Genomic DNA, 23,418 nt, shown 5'->3' with positions numbered 1-23,418 from the left:
TCTGCAAGCTTACTTCAGGAGAAAAAAACCGCAACTAGGTTTAAAACGTTCAAAATATAGTATACTTATTTTTATGAAGAAACACGCTGGAATAATCAGTTAGTTTCCTAACTCACTACTGGCGGTGGGCGTGTTTAGTTAATATTTGGAGAAAAATACGAACGGTGGCAATGATTTATAAAAGACGATAATTATTTGTTTATTTTTCTGTAAATAAAGTTAACTTAAAACATTGTTATGGATAGTCAAATATAATGTTAAGCAGCGCATAATCGCTTATAAAGACGATTCACCCCTGCACCATAGCCACACAAGAGTTAAGAGGGTCCTACACATAAATATTATACTGTTTCTTGACCAGTACATGAAGCGTGAGACTGATTATTTTAGCGTCGAAACAACGCAATTACGAAAAAATGTTTTACCTACAGTACACCAACATTTGTGAACATAATAGTGTGCATACAACATTGAAAATAATAAAATTAAATGTTTTCCCAAACATGCCCGAAGTGGACAATAAAAAATAAATAATAGGATTTAGATGTTACCATTTTAAGTAAAGTAAAAATAAATGCAGTATATGCGATACACGGGACTATTTTCTTCCCGTCCGCGTCCTTTGAAACCATAATACGCAGAATTCCCAGGAGATGCTCAAGGGATACAATATTATGTAGCCGGTGCTTTGTATTGTTTCCTCTATAAGGCATAATTTAAATTTTCTAAACCCCTTTTCCAATGTCCCTCACTCGAACTCGAAACTAGAAAAACTGTGAGAAATATCCCCTCAATGTTTTTTTTATTTATATGTATGAAAGGCAATAATCGTATGTGTGTATTCGGCGGACTGAATAACTGCTAGGCCGATTTACGTGCGGTTTTCAGCAAAATGGTGAGCTTTGCCATGGGCATATTTATAAAAGAAAGTCAGGAGCGCAAATGTTTTATTCATCCATTACCAGGGCTGCATTCGACGAGAATGCGTATACAAAAAAATTAAGGATGTTGTTTTTTTGCGTATTAAACAAGTTTTTTTTGTTTACAAACAACATTAGCTTTTTTCGTATCCCAATCAGATTCTTTCCTTAAATTTTCTTGTAATTTCAACCCATTTTTTTCTTTTCAATAGATTTTCAGTAATAATTAAATAGTATTAACTGACAATTAATACATTTTTGAAAATCGCATTCCTAGATAAAGTGCACCCCGTTAGCTAAGAGCAGTGCTTGACATTTGCAAAAAAAAATGTTTAAAAATTAATTATTTTATGTTTTGGGATTCAAAAATAAACAAACACTTAGGGACCTACTAAAATTCAATACTTGAATAAAAATTGTTTTTAGATTTGGAATTCAATCATAAAAAAAGTACCAAGATTCCTACTTATAAACGAGAAGTTACACTATCTTAAGTTTTTACTCGCTTTCACGCACAATTAGGCATTTGGGTTTCAAAAGCTCACGTCAAAATCAGCTAGCAAACGACTAAATACGCGTTGGTTATGACTGAGCGTTTGGGCATGAGTTAAGTGTCACAATTTTTGAGGGCTCAAGGTGCGCCAATATGCACCAATAGGTCAATGGTTTTATTTAAGAAAACTGAACCTGTTTCTTTGGTTACGTAAATACACTATAAAGCAAACTTTGTAAGTATACTAAATAATGTTTTATCTTGAGAGGAAACGCAATCTTACTTATGTTCATACAAACGTATTCCTGTTTTTTTACCCTGGATTATGATACTATTAATATCTACGATCGGCGCATCTCGATAGTTTTGTTTTACAGGTGAATATTTTATTATGGGAACTAGAACTATCTAAAAACCCATAAAAAGGTCCAGTTTTGTCTGCGGTCTGCGAGCTCATAGTAAACAAATATGAAAACCATTAAATGTAATGATAAACGTACCGGTACTGAAAATTACATTCTGAAAATATTATTTGGAAAAAATAACGAAATCGGTTCAGTTTTGAGGTGTGGAAAATGAGACAACGAAACGTCGATTTTATCTATTTTAGTTAGGCATAAAAGGTCCAAAATGTAGTTGTCTTTTTCACATAGCACCGGGAAGGCATCTTCAAGACAGTGACAGGAAAACAATGTTCGAATACCTATTTTTCGAAATTTCCTGTCACCGCATATCCTCACAATTTATGTAATACGAACAAGAAAAATGATAATGTATATGTTCATCGCTTATTCGTTCTCTCGCAATATAATTCTTAAACTTTTCTTTATGATTATAAATATTTCTCTCTTTTATTTTTTCCAATTAATGTATATATTTCGTTAATATTTTTCGTTGCTTTTGTGTATTTACCTACATGTTACTATTGTAATGGTTATGCAATTTTATCATTCTCTGTTATGTATTTATATAAAAACAAATACATAACAAAGAAAATAATAATTTGAACTAAATACCATATATGATATCAAATTTTCGATTGTGTTTATTTAATATATGAACACGAGTATGTACTGGATTGTATGATGGTATGTAAAGCATAGCTGGATTCAGCTTGTTTAGTAATTAAATTTAAAAAAATAGAAACAAATGATGAAATAAAAATATTGAAAAAACAAACAATGCCTTAAGACTTTAGTAAAACATAATAATTCACGATGAAAAATATGAGGAATAGAATTGACTACATAGATATTTACAATAATAGAACGGCCTACAATTAAAAAGGACTACCTGTGTGAACAGAGGCAGGATCCGAAGACTATCCCCTGAAGGGGAAAACAAAATAAGATAATGTGTATAGCATCCCACAGGATCAACTGCCTGCTCTGCCAAATTTAACCCGCCTAGGCGTCTACGCATCCGGAGTTATCGAAGCGATACCCAAACAAACCGACGCCGACGCCGACGCGACGGAAGAGTGCGAAATTCGTACCGTTGGCCATCAGGTCCACATTTTTCACTGGTAGCATTACCGCTGACAAACCGTTCAACATCTCATCTCTGGCATCATCCGATAGCACACAGTGCAGGATGTGTTCGGTCGATTGATGGTCATCTCCGCACGCCCAGCCCGAGGCAGGGGTAAGTCCAAGCTTACGAAGCTTGTCACTAAACTCCCCGCGCTCGGAAACCATTTGTGCGAAATGATGGTCTAATACATTTATTGTGACATATACGTTTATCTTGTGTCTCGATAAATATGAATAAAAAATATTTCTTACGCTTATTTATTTAAAAAAATGTATAAACCACTTTAACTTTTGAGTTATACGTCGACCGGTTTGGAGGTTACTTCATCATCATTAAGACTTGAACTAATTTAGAATTACTCGCGTTGCTAGTAATATTATTACACATTTTAAGAAAGAAACAGAAGAGTGAAAGAAGGAGAGAGAAAGAAGATAATATGAATCATTACAGAACTATTTTTAGAAGAAAAGTTAAATTGAATTTATTAATTCTCATGGGGAGTTTTTCCTTAAAGGCTTTACTTATTTTTAAAAATCTTTCTAGAGTGTCTAAACAAATACTATTTTTATTAAAATATAAAATTTCTACACTCGTTACTTGCCAAAAATTATGATTTTCGAATATAAGATGATTTTTTTCGAAATGTGAAAATTTGCTGTAAGTGGTTTACGCAAATTTAGAAATAATCAAATGTAAAATGCCATACCGCAAAGCGAAAAAAATAAATGTATATTAAATCAAATTATTATAGCTACGAATTAAAAAAAATATATAACAAAACTCCTGTTTTATTTTATGTAACTGCGTCATTTATCACTATAATAGCATAAACGAATATTGGAAAATATAATATTAAAAAACCTACAATTTGCCAAAAGGAAAATTTATTGAATCTACACAATTTACATTCTACAGGATTTATGGGAATCGGACAATCGGCTGATATTTACTTTACAAAAAAGCGATTGATGTTTTCTTGAGGATTAGATTATTTATATTGAGGATTGGTAATACCAACAAATGTTTATCAAAAGAAACCCCGAATACTACGAAATTCAGTTCTCACAAAACATAAATATTTAATTCCTTCGCCAGTAAAGTTCAATACGATAATTCTAGTAAGTACCATGATTCTAACTAATATTCTGATCGTACTTGAATAATAAAAGGAAACAAATACATACATACATTCTTACTGATCCGTTTCAAGGATGTCTCCGAAAATTTCACAGAATAAAAATAAGACGTTCTTTATTATTTATCTTCTGAAATTCGAAGCTTTCTTATGTTGACAAATCTGTTTAGTTGCTAACATAAAATTATTTCATCAAAAATATACACATTTTTACTACTGAAATATTTTTTTATGTTGATCTCTTCGCGTCTTTTTGTGTCAGTGACGGCATATTATTAAACATCGATACTGGTAGTATAAAGTTAAAATTTCAGTCTTCATAATTATTTGGAAAAAATATCCACTTGTAACGATAGATGTACAGTTTTACTTTAATTTAAATTAAATCGAAATCATAAAATGTTTAGCTAAAAAGGTTGTTGTGCAATATTTTTATATTTCACTGTTAATTGACTGGTATATAAAAATAAAACTCGTGAATGAATTTGAACTTTTCAAAAAAGTTATACCAAGCAGCAGGTGAATTGTTCATCAAAAATATCCATTGCGTCTGCAAATGAATACACACATGATATAGATATATTTAATGTAAAACTTTTGAATTTTTAAATGCATTGTATAAATTTACTATCTTCAAATTGAAATACCTAAATAATACTATATTGATTTCAATTGTGTACCGTTTCTTGACTTATATCTGTATTCTAAATAATTATCATTTCTAACTTCTTCTAATGAGGAAATTCAGCCCTATGGGAAATTGGATACGAAAAATGTTTTCTTGCGCGCGGTAAAAATTAGAGCATTAAATTGTACGGCAAAGTTTATTGAAAATGTACGAAAAAAATAATAAAAACGCACTACTTTTATTGACGTTACTGGTGCATATGAACGAATGTTGGAAAGGATATCCGGTTGCTTTACCGTAAATGAACCAATTATAAGAACTTACAGGGAACAACCTCTGACGTGACACGCGGAGTTGTTTCAGAAATACAAAACTTAAAAAAATCAAAGCGCTGATAATACGATAAGTAAAAAAAAATTTTTTTTTGTGGCTTTGTTTGACGGTCTTTTAACAAATAAAAAAAAAATAAAAAAAGACACTGAACTTCCTCATTTTAAGATTCTCTCAATATAAATGATACGAAAAAATGCACTTCTGTTCTTTACAGTGCAATATGTGTATGTACTATAAAATATGTATAATATAGCCATATATTTTATACTAATATGTACATATGTTTTTTTTTCATATTCTTGTTTTTATTTTTCTTCTTTATTTTTTGTTACTTTTGAATGAAAAAAACTTGATAAATTGTTAGTTTAGACTGGTAAGTGCATAGGTTTAGAATTTGATGTAATATAAAAATATTAAAGATTGAATCGTCATTAACACTTCATAATGATCAACATGAGTGGCTAAACGTATTATTTTTTTAATTTTATTTATTTTTGCACCACAACAGGCCAGGAGGCCCAATTACAGTGGTGAATTACATCACAGAACACCCAGGCTTGAGAAAAATCACATTTTAATTTTTGTGTTCTCACTGGGAATCGAACCCGGAACCTTTCGTGTGTGAGTCAAGCGTCTTGACCACTACACCACGGAGGCCGCGTGTAAAAAACCAAAAGCAGAGATATCTGGGTTTAAAGTTTTTAACACCAATACAATTGTTGATAAAATAACACCTCTATTCGCTCTTAAAACCTGTTTTCTGCTCCTTTTTGTTTACATAAAAAAATACAATTTCTTTTTTTTTACATATCGCCTTCATCCACGTGTCTTAATTTATCATAAAATAAAAACTCTTTTTTTGTGTTACACGTTTCAGTTAGTGTCAAAATTTAAAATGATCAATATTTGGAATAACGCCATTAAAAAAATTAAATACCAAAGTTTTTTTTCAAAACGTATAAATGTAAATGTATTTTCATGGAATTTCACCGGGTATTCATTAAACAAATCATCAGCGCCAACGTTATGAATCGGTTTCCCTGGAACATGACACATTATTAAGGACGAAATATATCTGTGGCCTAAACATGTATGGGTTACAAACTATGACGGAGTATTAATAATTATTGTCATTCGAACTTCTTGATTAAGTCATTCAATCATAATCATGTCACATGGCCATCTTTACGCGAAGCGGCGTCACATTTCGGATTAATGAATAATGTTCGACGCAAAAACTAAATAAATATTTTAGAACATTATAGTATGGTTATTGGCATGTTAGAAATGAAGCACTGGGCTTGGATTGATGAATTAATTCCTGAATGAGTCAAAATGACTCGAACGACTAAAATATGGCAAGATCAGGGCATCTCGAAGGAAACTAAAATGTACGTAGTTCGTAGGCTTGTATTTTCAAAAACGTATAAACGTAAACGCTATTTCTTGTATAGCGCAAAAACGTGGTCTGTTAAAGCACGTGAGTAGGAGATGATAGATGCCTTCGAGATGCGGTGTTGGCGTCGAATGCTGAGAATCCTATGGACAGAACAAATGTCTCCATACTGGAGGAACTCAGCGTGAAAGTTCGTCTATCGGCCATATGCTGCCAACGTATTCTGCAGGTCTTCGGGCGAATAGCTAGACGTAACCCAGAAAAGAGCTGCAGCTCGGTGGATCGACCAGGTGAAGACAATGTCACGGGCGACCCTACACGGACCCGTGAAGAGAGCCCAGAGCCGCGAGGGGTGGAGACGCAACGAGTATCAACGATCACGACCCTCAGAACTGAGGAACGACAGAGAAGAAGAAGAGTCGAAATGTCATTTTTCACACATGAAGACGCCATTACAAATATGGACGCGGTCCACGGTCATGACGTGCGCGGTAAAAGGTGCTGACGGGGTAGAATCTCCCCGCTCCCGCCTCTCACACCCGATTGGCCCTTGCCGTTAGTGCTGTTCATTCTGCTTTATTGCGCGTGATCGATATTTCGATTTCCAGTGTAATACATTTTTTTCTTCTTATATGTGTGTTCGTTTTGAATCAACGTTCGCGTATTGTCAATCCTTATTTTATTGTTGTAATTATTTCGTATTTACTGCATTTTGTGATTACCTACTGTATTGTATAGGACTCGTCGCACATTATTCATTCGATGTGTATCAGTTAAATTTAAAAAATAAAATGCTTTTTTTTTCTTCAGAATACGGTTTTGAAATTTAACATACTTAAAAAAAAAAAAAAAAAAACGATTTATATCATTTCGTCATTTGAATTTTAACAAAAAGGTTTCTAACTTTTTACTAAGCTCTTTATTGTACCATTTTTAATACAATTTACAAGTTTTAAGCAGATATATTATTTTCATACTTACGCACCCATACAAACGCACCCTCTCCCTCTTTCATTCCCACACGCACATGTATCCTCTCCCTCATTCATTCACGCATACACACATTCACATACACATGAATACAAACGTCACACAAATACAATTACTAAACTTCTTTTCTTATATATTATGTGTCATTATATTTACAGTGGATTTTTTTAATTGGCTTTAGTATTGTTAAGATTTTTCTAATTATTTTGTTTATGTAATAGCTGTAAAAATCCCAAATAAAATGAAATAAATAAATATCAAAAGTGTGCATTTACAGCATTGTACCTATATACAAATGAGTACTAAAAATTAATGGTAGTAAGGAGCCAGAAAACATTAATTGGTTTACTAGGCAAAATAAGGTGTTTCTGTTTTATTTATTCTGTCTTAATTTATGAATAATGTTTTATTATTTATATCACTACAGAGATGGGTAGAATTTTTGTTTCAAGATTATGGATATTCGAGCGTTTACAGGGCTTATGACCTGTCATAGGTTGGGTTCAAGTGGCCACTTTTATGTAGAATTCTACAACATTCCCCATTCCGCTTATTAGCGAATATCCATATCGGTGACATTTTTGGTTTTAGTATATATGTCATGAAACGAGGAAAGCTTTCGCTAGCGCGTTTGGAGCGCCATCTATGTATTTGATATTGAGGTTAAGTAAAATAATGTTTTACTTAAAGTGGCCACTTAATCCAGCCAATGACAGGTCGTAAGACCTATGAATGTTTTGACTTCAATATTCCCTTTTATAAAATATTGTTGATCTCTATCGTAAAAAAAAAAATATTACTTGCTTTATAGGGGATTTAATGCAGTTCAAGTCTACAAAAAAAATTATAGACTTAAAATATTGTTAATTAACTGTTTACTTTTTAAAAAAATGATGCTGTACACGTAAAATAAACAAATCGGTTAAATGAAAACATAATATTATAAAATTGCCATTGGAAAAAAATCAACGCTAAGCAAAAACGTGCACAATTCGATTGTTTAAGATCATCAATATTATCCTAAGATAAAATCAATAATAATGTAAAGACACTATACATAACAATTATTCGTGAACATCGACGTTCTGATTTTTACCAAAACTCTTCACGGGGTCACAACACTACCGCATTCCTTTCGTGCTTCATAAACGTAGACCCCCGTCCATATAACAGTGAAAAAATACTTTTGAAATTAATATTTTATTTTACCTTGTCGAGAAGGACTTTATCAATTACACCAGTAACAAAGTTTATTTATTTATTTAACACTTTATATACGGTTTTTCAGGGCCAGACCGCGAAAATTCAAAGGGAAATTCCTGACAGTAAGATTTTAAAAAATCATAATAAAATTTTTCCAAAAAGTCATTTTTAAAAAAAATATTTTTTTTATTATCTCAAAATGTAGTTAATCCTTAATTTCTAGGACAAGCAGTCCCTCCGCAAACCCTCACCCTTTCCTACACAGCCGCTTCACTTGTCCGCGTCTGGAGCGTATTGCTTCGTTAGTCAAATACGTTTTTATCTCAATTTTTTTTCTTGAGAAGGCGTAGGGGTTTGCGGAAGGGATGTTAATTTGAGAAATTAAAGATTTACTCCATTTTGAGATTTAAAAAAATAATCACCATTTGGAAAAAAAATATTAGGATTTTATTTAAAGCTTACTGTGAGAAACGTTCTTTTGAAGTTTCGCGGTCTGGCCCTGAAAAACCGTGTATAACTACATAAACATTTTTATATATTCCTACCCAAACCGTTCAGTTTAATAACATATTCTATGCATATTAATAATATTATTATTTTTAATTTGTGCAAAATGTACGTTACACGTTGGCGGGCTCATTACCAAATGGCAATTTCTTCCAATCAACCAATAAATAAATCGAGAATTTTATACAAAATTTTAAACAAACGCAAACTATAAATCAACACTATACTATGAATAGAGGACTAAACAGTGAATGGAATACATGACAAAAAAAAGGTGGGATAAATACATTTATTCCTGCACTGCCCATGACTTTCTACATGTCTGCCGTTCATTTCCTTTCTTTATTTAATTCTGTTCACGTTACATAGAAGGCATTTGTGTACTAGACGGCTAAATATCTATTTTACCACTTAATCCTTCTTAAAGGTTCGCTAAGTCTGAACGGTACTTGGCCTTAGCTTTGAAAGTAACAAAGCTTACACGAGTATTGTACACAACTTAATCCGAAGCAGAGGTAGCCAGCGCGGCTCGCGCTCGCGTGGACACTGGATCGGAAGATTTTAGATATTCCAATGTTCCGTCGGGTGGTTGATGGCGGAAATTGATAATGACACTTTTTCGAGTTTAATGGTGAAATTGCTGCTAATGTTAATTTTAATAAGCTTAGTAAGTAAACCTAAACCCAATACAAATTTACCCATTAATCGTGCACTGACCTTATACAATCAAATATTTACTCTCGACATCAAAATCTTACTAGACTCTGCAACATCCTTTAAAAATAATATTCTGACGAAATTTTAAACTGCAATTATCCTCACTCACATTTTTTATTTACTCTCACTCACACACACACACACCCTCACAACCTCTCACCCTCTTTCTCTCTCACACACACACCCTGTTTTGACATTCCCAGTAACAAATTTAGGCTCTATTGGAATACAATTAAAATGCCATTTTATACTTCAGAATTATTCTCTTTACCTGTTGTTTTAATGTATTCGTTGCGTTGTATTCTGTTGCCTTTATCATCATCATCATTCATGTGCACTGCTCCGGTGCACCAATCGCAGCGTATCCTGATACTTTTTGTTACATGAAGGTAAAATGATAAGTCTTACGCTTCAGGTGCCAGTCCAGGGACTATAAAATATTTTAGTGTGGACTATGAAATATTTAACACGCCTTAAAATAAATATTTCATATCAACCATGTCGGGAATCAAACCCGAGACCTCTTGCATGGTAGGCAAACGCGCTGGCCATTATACCACGAAGCAGACAAAAGCCTTTATAAAATATGTAGAATGAACAAATAAATTAAATTAATCCTAGGGGGCAAAATCCAGTTCTTTAAATAAATATAAACATTTCGACAAACACAATAAATTGCTGATTTTTCTTTTGATTTATTATACAGCGTTGCGGCGCGCGTTTTTCACAGGTATTTTCCAGTTTATTACTTTGGTTGTTATAAAAATGTTTGTTTTTCTGTTATAAACACGTAACGAATAGCGATATTCGTAACTTTATTGTGACATACACAATGTTGCTCTTCGATGGAATGAGAAAGCTACACAAGCTTCTTTATGAAGGACCAATGAATCTCATCCTTTCTATTTGAACAGTGATTATTACCTTTCATCGAACATATGAAGCTAATAAGTCAAGTATTTTTGTCATGCTGCTATTAAGATGAAGAGTGTGAAGTAAGATGGGTATGATCTTTCGAACTAGACAGGAGTGGACTTACGTAAATATTGTTTATTTGGTATTTTAATATTTTTTTTATGAATTACTTCTTATTTCTAAAATTTCGAATCGGGTTGTGGTCTGGTGGCTAGTGTCTCGGACTCACGCCTCAAAGGTCCGTGGTTCGAAAACCACTCTACCCCAACTTTATTACCATTTTCTAATAGTTTTATTTGCAAATTATTGAAAATTAATATTTCCAAATAATTATTATGTTAAATTATTTCCAACTTTACTATTTTGTATTTGTATTTAGAAAATAAGTTTTTCTCGTGTTAATTGTTATCTTTTATTTGTCATCTTAGATATGTTGTGTTTCTTTTTTACTTTTTTGTTGTTTTTTTTTTAGTTATTTTATTTACACTAAATTTTTTAGTTTAATTTATTCCATTTTATTTCATATTATGTATTATATAATGAATTGTTCTCTGCTGTGATTATATCCATACAACTTTTTTTTGTAAAGGGTTCTTTAAACCGTTGAAGTATAAATAAATAGAATGTCCCTCAAAATTAAATATTTGAGGGAATCATAAGAACAAAAAAAATTCTTTTAGTTTAAAAAAATTAATTATTTATTTATCTCGAGATAAGAACTCTTGTTAAAACAAGCAGGGAACACAAGTTTAGTAATACCCAAAGCTTAACAAAATTTACGATGCAGAGATAATATTTTAAGTGCAGTTAACGTAGATGTAAATTGTGTAACTTAAGAGGAAGTTTCCGTATATTCTGAACTTCCAAACTAATGGAACTCGCGTCAAACGTCGAAAACTCTCTTTACCGGGGTTGTGGAATTAATTCCATTTCGAAAGTCCTCGTGAAATACAACAATAAACGTACCCCGGTATTACAGAACGACGAAAATTGTACTCAATTAGAATACTTGAACAACAAAAAGACCAAATATTTGTAGGTAAGTCTAGATATGACTCTCAAAGAGCCTTATCACTATTGACAGATTGGCTTACGATTGACAGAAAACCTTTTAAAATGGAATACGGAAATCTAAGCATGTTCAGGGTTTGTAGCCTATCATTCTTTTTTTTTATTTTTTTTATTATTATTGTTTTTTTAAAACCAACACAGTCATAGTAATAAACTGTATACTGAAATAATGAATTTTTTCTTTTAGATAGGTTACGAATTCATAAAAATTATTACTATTTAGACACCTTTTATGTTCTAATATTAAAGTTGCTTTTAATTATTCCGGTGTAAAATTTAGTATTTACTTTTGAAATAAAATGGGATAGGATAATTAAGTTAATTAAACCTTGATAAAGAGGCTTCTGTTGCTTTGAAACCGGTAGGTAGAAAAATAAGGTTAATAAAAACGAAATTGTTTTATATTTATTTTAATAATATGAATAACCTCAAAGTTAGGAATTCAAATATAAAATTTAATATTTCTATATTAATTTCACAAGAATATTTTTAGTTGTTTTTGACTTATCAAAAATATAAATCTTTTATAAACACGAGAGAAATAAATAAAAACATTCTACAAGCCGCGAGACGTGCATGTTAGCAGGTTTTAATTAATATTTTTTTATTCTGAAACTCAGCCATTTGATTGCCTTTCGAGGAGAGAATTTTAATTAAGATGTGTACTGGATTTTAATACGAAAAACATGTCAGTATTCAATTTCACTTATTGTAAACTTTTGACCCAATTGTGTGACTTTATTAAGATCTTTTATGGGCAAAATAATGATTTTGAAAATGTTTAAAATGCACCGAGCATAACACATGCGTTGTGTTAATTAAGACGAGGCGATAAAGAGGAATAATTAAAAGTAGCTATGCAGGAAGCAGCCAGCCATACAAAAGTGAAACTGAGATAATAGCACCAAAAAATTGTGAATAATCAAATCTACCACAGCGTGGAATGATTTCGACATTGACAAATGATAAACAATGAATTACAACATTATTTTTTTATGATACAAACAAGAATCTAGTTATATATTTGACCAGTTTTCATAATTTTTAAAGAACCGTAAAATTATTCTGGTGCTGTGGGTGTTTTCTGCAAATTCAGAAATTCCGTTTTTGTGATCGACACTATTTTCGGAAGGTGATTATTACAGTTTTTTGTATGAAAGTGGTCTGGCTGTTTTTAACACAACATAGAATTGACCTTACTGCACCCGATAACACTAATATCCTATTTTTTCAAAATTGTAAACAGGTTGCTTTCTGCATAACTGCGTTCAATTATTCTTAAATTTTATTATGCCATATTCGATTTCTTACGTTTTTAACGGCCAGGGATAGCAAAATAAATAAACAGATAAGTAAATGCTAGAAATTTCGGCGTTTTGTTCCTCACAAATCATAATCGGTTCTGCGGGCCTCGGTTGATTACAATCTGGAAGATTCGCCCATTTGGCCTTATATTTTTTTTGCTGAACTTGACACTTTATTTCACTTCATTGATAATTCAAAAAGTTGGGTAAGTGAGCGATTGAAATATAATCATAGATGTGATTCAACTATAAATAAACGTTTGTACATAAAGTAAATGAACCATACGAACTATTAAAATATATAAATTATTAAAACAAAAGTTAGGTTAGTGAGCGATCGAAATGTAATTTAAAACTTATAATAAAATATGATATTCAACACACCAAACCTACTATGTCAACATCAAAGTTTTAGTCCCCTATTACATGGTAAATATATAACGTTAATTTGTAATTTCTTTAATAACAAAGATTACAAAAAAATTGTAACTTCTCACCAAATGAGAGGTTAAGGACAGTAATAAAACATAGAATACTCAGAAAGATATCTGAAATGTGTGTTTTTGTAATGCGTATATTATGACGAAGAAATTCCGGGGGGCGAAGCACCCACCTGATCTTTCCCATCCACCGACGCAGATGAGCCGAGCAAAGCATGAGACGATTAAAACCTTCTACCAAAGCAAATCCTCCCCATCCCACGTGCCCTATGCACCACACGAATCCCCGAATAAAAAATATTTTTCGAATTCAACGTTTGTTTATTTTAATCTTCATAAATAAAGACCCCGATTGAGACAAAAATATCGTAATGATATATCAACATTTGTAAAGCCTTAATACATCCTCTATTGAGATAATAAACGTGAGAACACTATTTAAAATTGTATACAAATAAATGTTTCCTAATGAGATCTAATTTAACTATAACGTCCCCCTGTTGCTTTTGCTATCTTTATAAACATCTTGATCTAATTATATCTTTATATATATAATTTATCTGTACGACCGATGTCACTGAACATCTTCTAAACGGCGTAACCGATTTACGTGCGGTTTTCAGATAAATATAGATCTTTGCGCTGTGCGTGTTCGTAGATAAAAATCTTCAATGTAATATGCAGTTAAAAAGTAAGGAGAAAAAATGTTTTATTCATCGATCCACCAGGGTTCCATTCGAGGAGAATTATTTTACAAAAAAATGGAAAGATGTTGGTTTTTTGTGTATAAAAAAAGTTCGCTTTTTAATGTTTACAAACAGTATTTGGTTTTTGTGGATCTCAATCAGATTCTTTTCTTAAATTCCTTATAATTTCTACCCATTTATTTCTTTTGAGTGTATTTTTGGTAATACTTCAATAATATTATATTCCATACATTAAAAAAAATTGGATTATAACACGTACACCCCTCTATTGGTGATAAGACCAGAGTTTGATGTTTTCAAAATGAATGCTATATTTGAAAAAATATGTATTTTACGTTTTGTAATTCAACCATAAACAAGTACCTAGTTACCTACTTGAATTCAATATTTGAATATAAACTATTTTTAATTTTGGAATTTAATCACAAACAAGTACCTAGGTACCTACTTATCAATGAAAAGTATTTTGCCAAAGTTTTGGCAGGACAACGTCTGTCGGGTCCGCTAGTAATTTTTTTATTTTTTTATTTATTTTTGCACCACAACAGGCCAGGAGGCCCAATTACAGTGGTGAATTACATCACAGAACACCCAGGCTTGAGAAAATACACATTTTAATTTTTGTGTTCTCACCGGGAATCGAACCCGGAACCTTTCGTGTGTGAGTCAAGCGTCTTGACCACTACACCACGGAGGCCGAATATACAGGGTGTTCTTTAAACTCTGTCACATCCGAAACGACGATGATCAGTATGGGCAAGAAGACATATTAGCATATTCAAAAAAATATTTAGAACAAAGAAAATTTAAAAAAATAAAATATTAAACAAAACAAATGGTTGCTTACTTCTGTAGAGGAGAAGCGAGGATAACGCGGCCGCGCATTTTTGGCGTATTAGACTTCCCCTCCCCCCCTCCTTGTTTCTCCTTTACAGTAGTCAGACACTATTTGCTTTTTCTGATTTTATATTTTAAAAAAAAATATTAGTTCTAAAAACTTATTTTCATGTGCCAATATGTCTTCTTGCTCATACTGATCATCGTGGTTTTGGATGTGACAGGATTTAATGAACACCCTGTTTATATAGATCCGGACACAAGACCTTCCTTAATTTCAAATCAAAACATTTTAATACAATAGTTTCTTCTTATTCAAATAATATATGCCGAATGCATGTATGATGGTTTTGACAAAAAAAAAATAATGCCCTCATTGAAATGTACAAGATGTTGAAAGTATGAAAAATCACTTATTTCTCTCTTCTGAAAAGTTGGGATTTTGGAGGTACTGTAGTTTACCTTTCGCTACTAGTGTCCAGGACTCATATATCAAAGGTTGAAGGTTCGCACCCCACTCTACCACAACTTAATTCCCAACTTTCACAGTGAGCTATTTATAACTCGTTGAAGATGCCATAAAATTAAAATATTTGGGTGAATCGTAAGAACGCAAATGTATCTGTAAAAAATAATTTTAAAAACTCATATTTATTTAAAGATTTTGGTATATTACCTTGGACACAAATTTCATATTTAAATACCATATTATCAATGTAGTGGATAAACCCAGTGAGATGCTTGAATTTGTACTATGAAACTCTAGATATTTAAGTAATACAACTATTGTACTACAATAAACACATTGTACCCTACACTTCTCCGCAGCATAATAAAGTATCGTTCCTTTATTTGGGAACCTTCTGAGTCAAACTACATCCCTGAAATAGAGAAGGTTTAAAAAAGTTGTTTGCGATGCTGATATCTTATAGAATATAACAATTATTAATTCTTGTATTCATCATCATTTCTTGCAGGGATGCTGGACACTCAAATCTTGTCATATTTTTCTTGGGAAACATTTTAATAAGCTGATTTCTGTAAGTATATACGAGTATAATCCAAATATTCTGAAAGAGATCAGTTTGTCCGTTTCCAATAATAAAACTAGAGAGAGATTTCAAATACTGTTTCACGTACCCAGAACCCGCAGGAATGCAATCAGAATTTACCCATTAATAGGGCAGTTCGCTTTCTGAATAGGTCTTCTGCAGAAAATATTGATCTTTTTTTGTACTTGCCATTTACAATGTTAGACTATCTTTTTTTACAGTTTGCATTAAGTATTTTTTTTTTAAAGAAATAAACAGCTAACAATGATTAAGTAGGATCATAAATATTAGGTTGAAAGACAGACCAGCAAAGTTTCTAAATAATAATCATACATATTAAATTACGGTACATTTTTTAATGTGTGCGTGCGTATTTATTTATTTATTTATTGTGGATAACTTATATAGCGCCATTTTCGTAATAAAATACCTCAAGGGCGCTTTACATGGTGATTCTACTGTTAAGTTAATTTAATTGAAGCTTTAAATTTGTAATTTGATTAAAATAATTTATTTTGTTGTCACGTGCTACGGATTTATTCAAATGATTTAGAGAACAAGTGGGTTTTAAGTTTTTTCCGAAACATCACTTCACTTTCACAGCCTCGCACCTCTGCTGGGAGAGCATTCCATGCCATAGGGCCTGCGACCGCAAATGCGCGCTCACCAAATTTAGTGCGCTGTTTGCGTAGAGGTATAATAACTTTTCCTCTCGCCGTAGACGTAGCTGATCTAAGCGTAAGACGCCTGTCAGCTAGTTCATCTGGAATGCATAGTTCCCTTAGATATTCCGGAGCCGAGTTGTGCAGTGACTTATACATAAGCCAACAGAGTTTGTATTCGACCCTCTGTGGAAAACGTAGCCAGTGTAGTTCCCGAAGTAGTGGAGTGATATGACTGAACTTAGAGATTCCGAAAATAAGTCTCGCTGCGGCATTCAATACAGATTGTAGGCGAGTCATTTTGTTCATTGGTAGACCTGCATAGATACCATTACAATAATCGACTCTAGACACTACAAACGCATTTATTAATTGACGGGCGGCATCAACCGGCAAATTTTTGCGTATGCATTTAATTTGTCTCAGCTGGTAGAAGCATGAACTTATCGTTCTACTAATTTGAGCGTCAAGAGATAGGTCAGAATTGAGTAAAACTCCCAGTAGTTTAACGGTGGGTAGAACGGCACTCCCTACATTGGGTAGAGCCGTATCCTGGATCAAATTCTGTCGTCTGGCTGAAGCCACCCACAGTTGTTCAGTTTTTGATGGGTTTAATGTTAGTCTGTTTTCAGCCATCCAGTTTCCTATTTTCTTGATGCATCCATCAATTAAATTGACAAGCACACTTCTCTCGCCTGGTTTGCAATAAAAATAAATCTGCGTATCATCTGCATAGCAGTGCGACCACAATCCACATTCTTTGATAATGTTCTCTATATCTTTAGTGTAAAGGAGATAGAGAAGTGGTCCGAGTACTGACCCTTGAGGCACTCCTGTAGACACCCGAAAGTTGGTTGAGCTTTTACCCTGGAACACGACTGCATATTCTCTTTTATTAAGATATGAACTGAACCACATATGTGCCTGATCACGGATACCATAAGTTTTCTCCAGACGTTCAAGCAAAATATTATGGTCTACAGTATCAAATGCAGCACTCATGTCCAGAAGAGCCATCAACACCAGATTACCAGAGTCCACCGACGTTATAATGTCAGACAGTACTCTTATCACTCCCGTCTCCGTGGAATGAAAACGTCGGTATGCCGATTGCCTTACCGAAAATAAAGAATTCCGCTCGATATAGTTAACGAGCCTGTGAGAAACTATTTTTTCTAGTATTTTTGATACGATGGGAAGATTTGAAATAGGGCGAAAACTGGAAAGATCTTCCACATCTAGTTGGGAATTTTTTAAAAGTGGAGTTACATTTGCTTTTTTTATGGCTCTCGGAACTATGCTGCGCTCCATGGATGTATTAAATAAATCTGTTAAAAATGGAGCTAATACGTTAATGCATTTTTTCAAAAGCCATGTTGGCATCGGATCTAATATACATTGTTTGTTGGGTAATGCTGCAACAATTTTTTTAACCTCATTTATAGACGTTGGTTCAAATTTACTGAATTTTTGAAGGGCATTATCTAAAATTACAGGTTTTTTCGCTGAACTACACGCCAGTCTGATTTTTTCGACTTTATTTGTAAAAAAGTCGGCAAAATCAGTGGCAGTAGCGCTTGTGTTAGATGTCTCTGCTATACAGTCACCACGAACAGATTGAAGGCTTCGCCAGAGTTGTTTTGGAGACTTTTTCTGTTCAGTGATTTTTGTACACCAGAAACTAGATTTTATTTCTTTTATAAATGTCCTATAAGAGGCTTGCATATCTAACCATATTGATCGGTCCAAAGTTGACAGTGTGTTTCTGTATTTGCGTTCTAGACGTCTTAGCTCTTTTTTTTTGAGTCGACAATTTTCGTCAAACCATGCATCAGATTTCCTTTTTCGAATAGTTTTCGTAGTAAATGGTGCATGTTTGTCTATCAGGTTAGATAGTACCTCATTGTACAACCCAACCAATTGATCGACGTCGTTTGAGCGACGGTCAATGTCCGGACCAATCAACGATGTCAGAAGTTCGGATTTAAAATGTTCTAAATTTAATTTTCTCCATGGCCTTGATGCGAGTGTTTTGTAAGTTGGTGTTGGTTTTTGGATATTAATTTTACAGTGCACTAATCTGTGGTCTGAAAGTCCGATGTCTGTTACAAAAACTGTGATTTTTTTATCATTTTTTATCATTTTATATACATATATATATGTAAGGGTGCGTGTTCTACCATTAAGAAAAAAAATATGAGTGTGTGTTTGTGAGTATTTGTATTAAAGTGAGTGTTCAGGTGTGTGTAAGCGTGAACTACTACTACCATCACGCCATTTCCCCGTAGGGGTAGGCAGAGAGAATGGACCGCCGCACACGTCTATCCTGGCATACAATCCTAGCCTCTTCCATATTCATACATCTTGTCATACATGCCCTTCGATTCTGTCTGCTTTTGACATGACCAGACTTAAGATTTTGGTTTATCTGATCATGCCACGTCTTTCTTGATCGTCCTCGTCTCACGTTGCCATTCATTTTACGTTCATTAACAGCCGTGTAAGCGTGAACATAACTAAAAAGCAAGTGAGAGTGAATCACAGCCAGAAGAATACATGGTAATTTATTTTTAAATAAATTAGGGATCATGTAAAAAATATCAGAATTTTTAAACTTTTTTTTTTGAACAAGGCCAACAGAGGAAAGAGAGTTGTGTGTAGTTAGTGCTATAGACTGGCATAAAAGATGGAATGAATATTTATTGCGTGTCACGCGAAAGGGGACTAAAACTAATTTTGGAGAGTAAGTTTAAAGAATCTACTTTATTATTTAATAATTGATATAAATAGCATAATTTAGTTATAGTACGTCTATTTTCAAGAGTAATAAATCCATTTTGTTTTGTAGATTAGCTGTAGGTGCAAAGCGTTTTATCTATTTTATGATCTAGGCATTTAAAAAATTATGTTTAGTATTTTCAATTCTTTTAATGTATGTTATGTATTGCATTGCAATGAGTTAAATAACCCGTAAATACTACAATTGTAAGATAAATAAATACCTTTTGTGGATACGCGCCTAAGAAAGTTTGCATTTGAAATGTTAGGAATAATTAAGAAAATACGGAAAATAGATTTTTGATGAACGATTTATGATTTTTAAATATTGTCCAAAGGACTGAAATACATAATGACGGCGTTCAACAAAGCAGGAGCGACCTGTATCGCGTGAAGAGCGCTTTATCTTCGAGAAAGTGGGTCAGCATTTTGTATCGAGTTTACGAAAATAATCATGACAATCTCCTCCGATCTTAAACAAAGCTCCTTGCTGTGCATTCTTCACTGCCACTATCTCCATTAGGCTGAATATTTAGGGGGGTTTATCATCGTAATAGTCTGGTGGAGATTTATTGATTTTCGGTCACAACTACATTTAGCACATCTGATAAAATAGAGTCATTACTCAAAAAGAGGAATTTCCAGGAAAGCCAAAAATCAATCTGTGTGTATTTCATTGAGTTTTTTTGTTATCCTTTTCACCCGTTTGCTGATGTGTTATATATTTAGAATTTTTCTAAAAATGCTTTAACATTTTTAAAAGAAAATCTCAATTGTCATGAAAATAGCTCAAATATGATACTGTTAGAGAACAGCGGCGATCAAATAAGTATTAGTGTAATTGTGTCTTACAGTCATCAAGCTAGAATCATGTCAATTTTTGAGCATACGAGAGTTTTTTTAATGATTTGCTCTGGATACTTAACGAAAAATCAGATTTTTAAAAATTATTACTCTATTTTATAGGGAGTGAGATATGTAATTGATATGAGAAATACAAATATTAATTTAGTTTTAAAAATACGTAAAAAATATAACAGAATGATAATTCTCGGGCAAAACTCCTAAAAAAGGAAATCGAGTGGAGATAAGCCCGCCTTGTAGTGCAGTGTTTTATGTCATTGTTTGTTATTTCCATAGGTACTGGGTTCAATTCCTGGAACGGTGGACGTGATATATTGATTTTAAAGGTTTTTTAAACTGCAGTATTTCATTGTCCACGGACTGGCAACTGAATTGTAAAAATAGTTAATGTTAGAGAGTGTGGAAGGTGGCCACTTACATCAGCCAATGAGGGGTCATTAGCGCAGTAAATGCTCAGCCACACATTTCCATCTCAAAAATATTCTCTATTTAAGTTGTTATATTTTAATTTTAATAACCCCCCCTTGAGGGAGCATTCGAGTTTTTGTCTATTTGTGAAAACAGAAAATCTTTTCTTTTTATTTGACGAAAAATTTTTTTTTCTCCTCTGTTTGGTGAACGTTATGCATCCATTTACAGACAAGCCAACAAAGTTTGTTCCACTGCCAATGGAAAATCCCAGCCACGAGAATGTTGTGGCTGAACTTTTAAAGTTCTAAAATTAATCTTGCTGCATGGTTTATTCCACCGTCATTGTTTAATTGCTCTTAAATTCTCATGTAGTCAAAATTTTGAAAATACATTTCAAAATCATATCACATTCAATTTCGACATATTGAAAATATGTAATTTAAAATTGTTTCGATTAATAATTTTTTTGAAATAATAAAAAAAGCAGATTTGAATAGCAATTTTTTTAAACGCATACATTTTTTTTTTCATTTTGGTTAGAAAACGTCTCAAGTTGTGAAATTCATAATTATTCCCTTTTTCGCACCCAGTGGTGCATAGGGAACTGCATTTGTAATCGAAATGCGGCGTATTTCAATCATCCGTTACATAAGGGTAAAAGGATCAGTCTTAGCTTCAGCTGCCAGTCCGAGGACAGTAAAATAACCTTCTTTAAAACCAATATTTTACGTTCACCTCATTAACAATCGAACTTTTGCAGGTCCTTACGCACAAAAAACGAACTCGCCAACTTTTACACTGCGAGGCGGACTTATCTCTAATCGATTTCCTTTTCAGGATTTTGACCTGAGATTGCCGTCATACCTGAAATACTCAGATTATGTGCAATAAATCCTGCCCTGACCCTGATCAGTCTCTCTATAATAATGGACAGTACTCCTATACGAGTATAAATGCGAAAACAGGCTCTTTACCAAAACTTGAAACATTAAACTTCTTAGTTTTGATAGTAAAAGATTAAAGAGAATATTAGATATAAGGTGGCTCGATTATATAACTAGCATTGAAGTCCGAGAATGGACGCAGCAACCTCCTTTAACGAGTGTTTTGACGGTGCGGCAGTGGACCGGACACGGATGCCTCAGGAGAGCCTTAACCCAAGTAGCCTCCTCTTCACACCTATAAGTTTTTGCTGTCCTGGAAGGCTGTCGATGACGACTTTTCGGCGGAACAAAGGAACGTGGAAGGAGGCCGAGTGATAGGTCTCTTGGAAGCGTATGCTGATGTCCATATGATACATTTAGGAGTGAATGTGAACAAAGAGGAAAAAAAGTAGCCATCAATTCGGATTATATTTCACACTTAAAACTGTATTCTTCAAGACCAATTAATATTTATGATAAATTGTGTTTACCCTTCGTTCTGGCGTGTGCACGGGTAACTTGAGCGGCTGCGTTGCCCTCGCGAGGCGGGTGGCGAGGCCCGCTATGAGGGCGGTGACCCTGCCGACGTCAGCCGCGTGCCGGGACAGGCGCGCCCCCTTGGGAGCCGTAGCCAGGATCTGGACCCCGACCGCCTCGTTGACGGCCGCAGCCTGCTCCAGACGGCCGCACTCCGCCGTCAGCGCGGACAGCAGAGAGGAGAGACAGATCTGGAAACAAAAGAACAGTTATTTTAGTAAGAAAAACAAACAGTGAAAAAAAAAAAAAAAATTAATTATACGGGGCCGGATTACAATGGAAACTGAACCCGGTCATCTTCAACTATATGTTTTATTATATTAGAGTAACAGCTGATATGGCATTTCTGTGGCATTTATTTTAGGGGGGTGTCTACTAACTGTCGGCTTTATTCTTAAATATAAATTTGAAGTATCTTTTTCAGTAACCTGTAATAGGGGATGTTTAAAAAAATAATAAAACGAATATATAATTTTATTTTGAATACGGAAAATTTGCTTTTACTTTATAGACAACAAACTTTTATCCGCGGCTTTGTTCACGTGGTGTCATGGAGAAATTAGTAAAGTAATCAATTAGTTTTGTCGTTAAACAATAAGAATTTTCCCGATGGAACGATATATTTAGTCGCGACAGAAAGTAGCTTGTATCGATTGGTGGTCCTCCAACTATTGCTATGAAAATACGACGATCCGTTGGCTATGTTGCATCGTTATTCTGTTCACAAATACAAAATCCTACGACAAAACCAAAACGAAAAGTAAATTAAACTCATCATTGATAAAGTACGTAAATTAAAGGAAATCAAATAATTAATTTTAAATTGATTATTTTTGACGTCCCGCCTACTCTTTTTCAAATAATTGTTGCTACATTACATATTTTATCGATTGTACTTTTTTTATTCGGGATAAAAATGAGTACCTTATCTTACTTCTCACCTCTCCGGCTAAATATGTCAATCGGTCGTTCCGTTGAGACGCGAAGCAAACACAAACAAACACACTTCCGCTCTTAAAATAATACTATGAATTGAAGAAAACTTCCAGTTGAAATCAGGGA

General features: G+C 33.4%; 1 protein-coding gene across 2 annotated transcripts in view; it reads right to left on the bottom strand.

Annotated features, from left to right (window-relative positions):
• Positions 1-23,418, bottom strand: part of LOC148285218 (uncharacterized) — a 242,967-nt gene that overhangs the window by 4,340 nt on the left and 215,209 nt on the right. For both annotated transcript variants that reach the window (XM_088228447.1, XM_088228455.1), the window contains one exon: positions 22,311-22,547. In XM_088228447.1, the coding sequence (XP_088084573.1) occupies positions 22,311-22,547 (237 nt within the window). The remainder of the gene's footprint in view (positions 1-22,310; positions 22,548-23,418) is intronic.

Source organism: Micrasema longulum, unplaced genomic scaffold, assembly GCF_059751315.1.
Source record: "Micrasema longulum isolate JH-2025_06_02 unplaced genomic scaffold, ASM5975131v1 h1tg000046l, whole genome shotgun sequence".
Taxonomy (NCBI): Eukaryota; Metazoa; Arthropoda; class Insecta; order Trichoptera; family Brachycentridae; genus Micrasema; species Micrasema longulum.
Note: the sequence above shows the minus strand (reverse complement) of the source record. Positions and strands in the feature narration are given on the sequence as shown.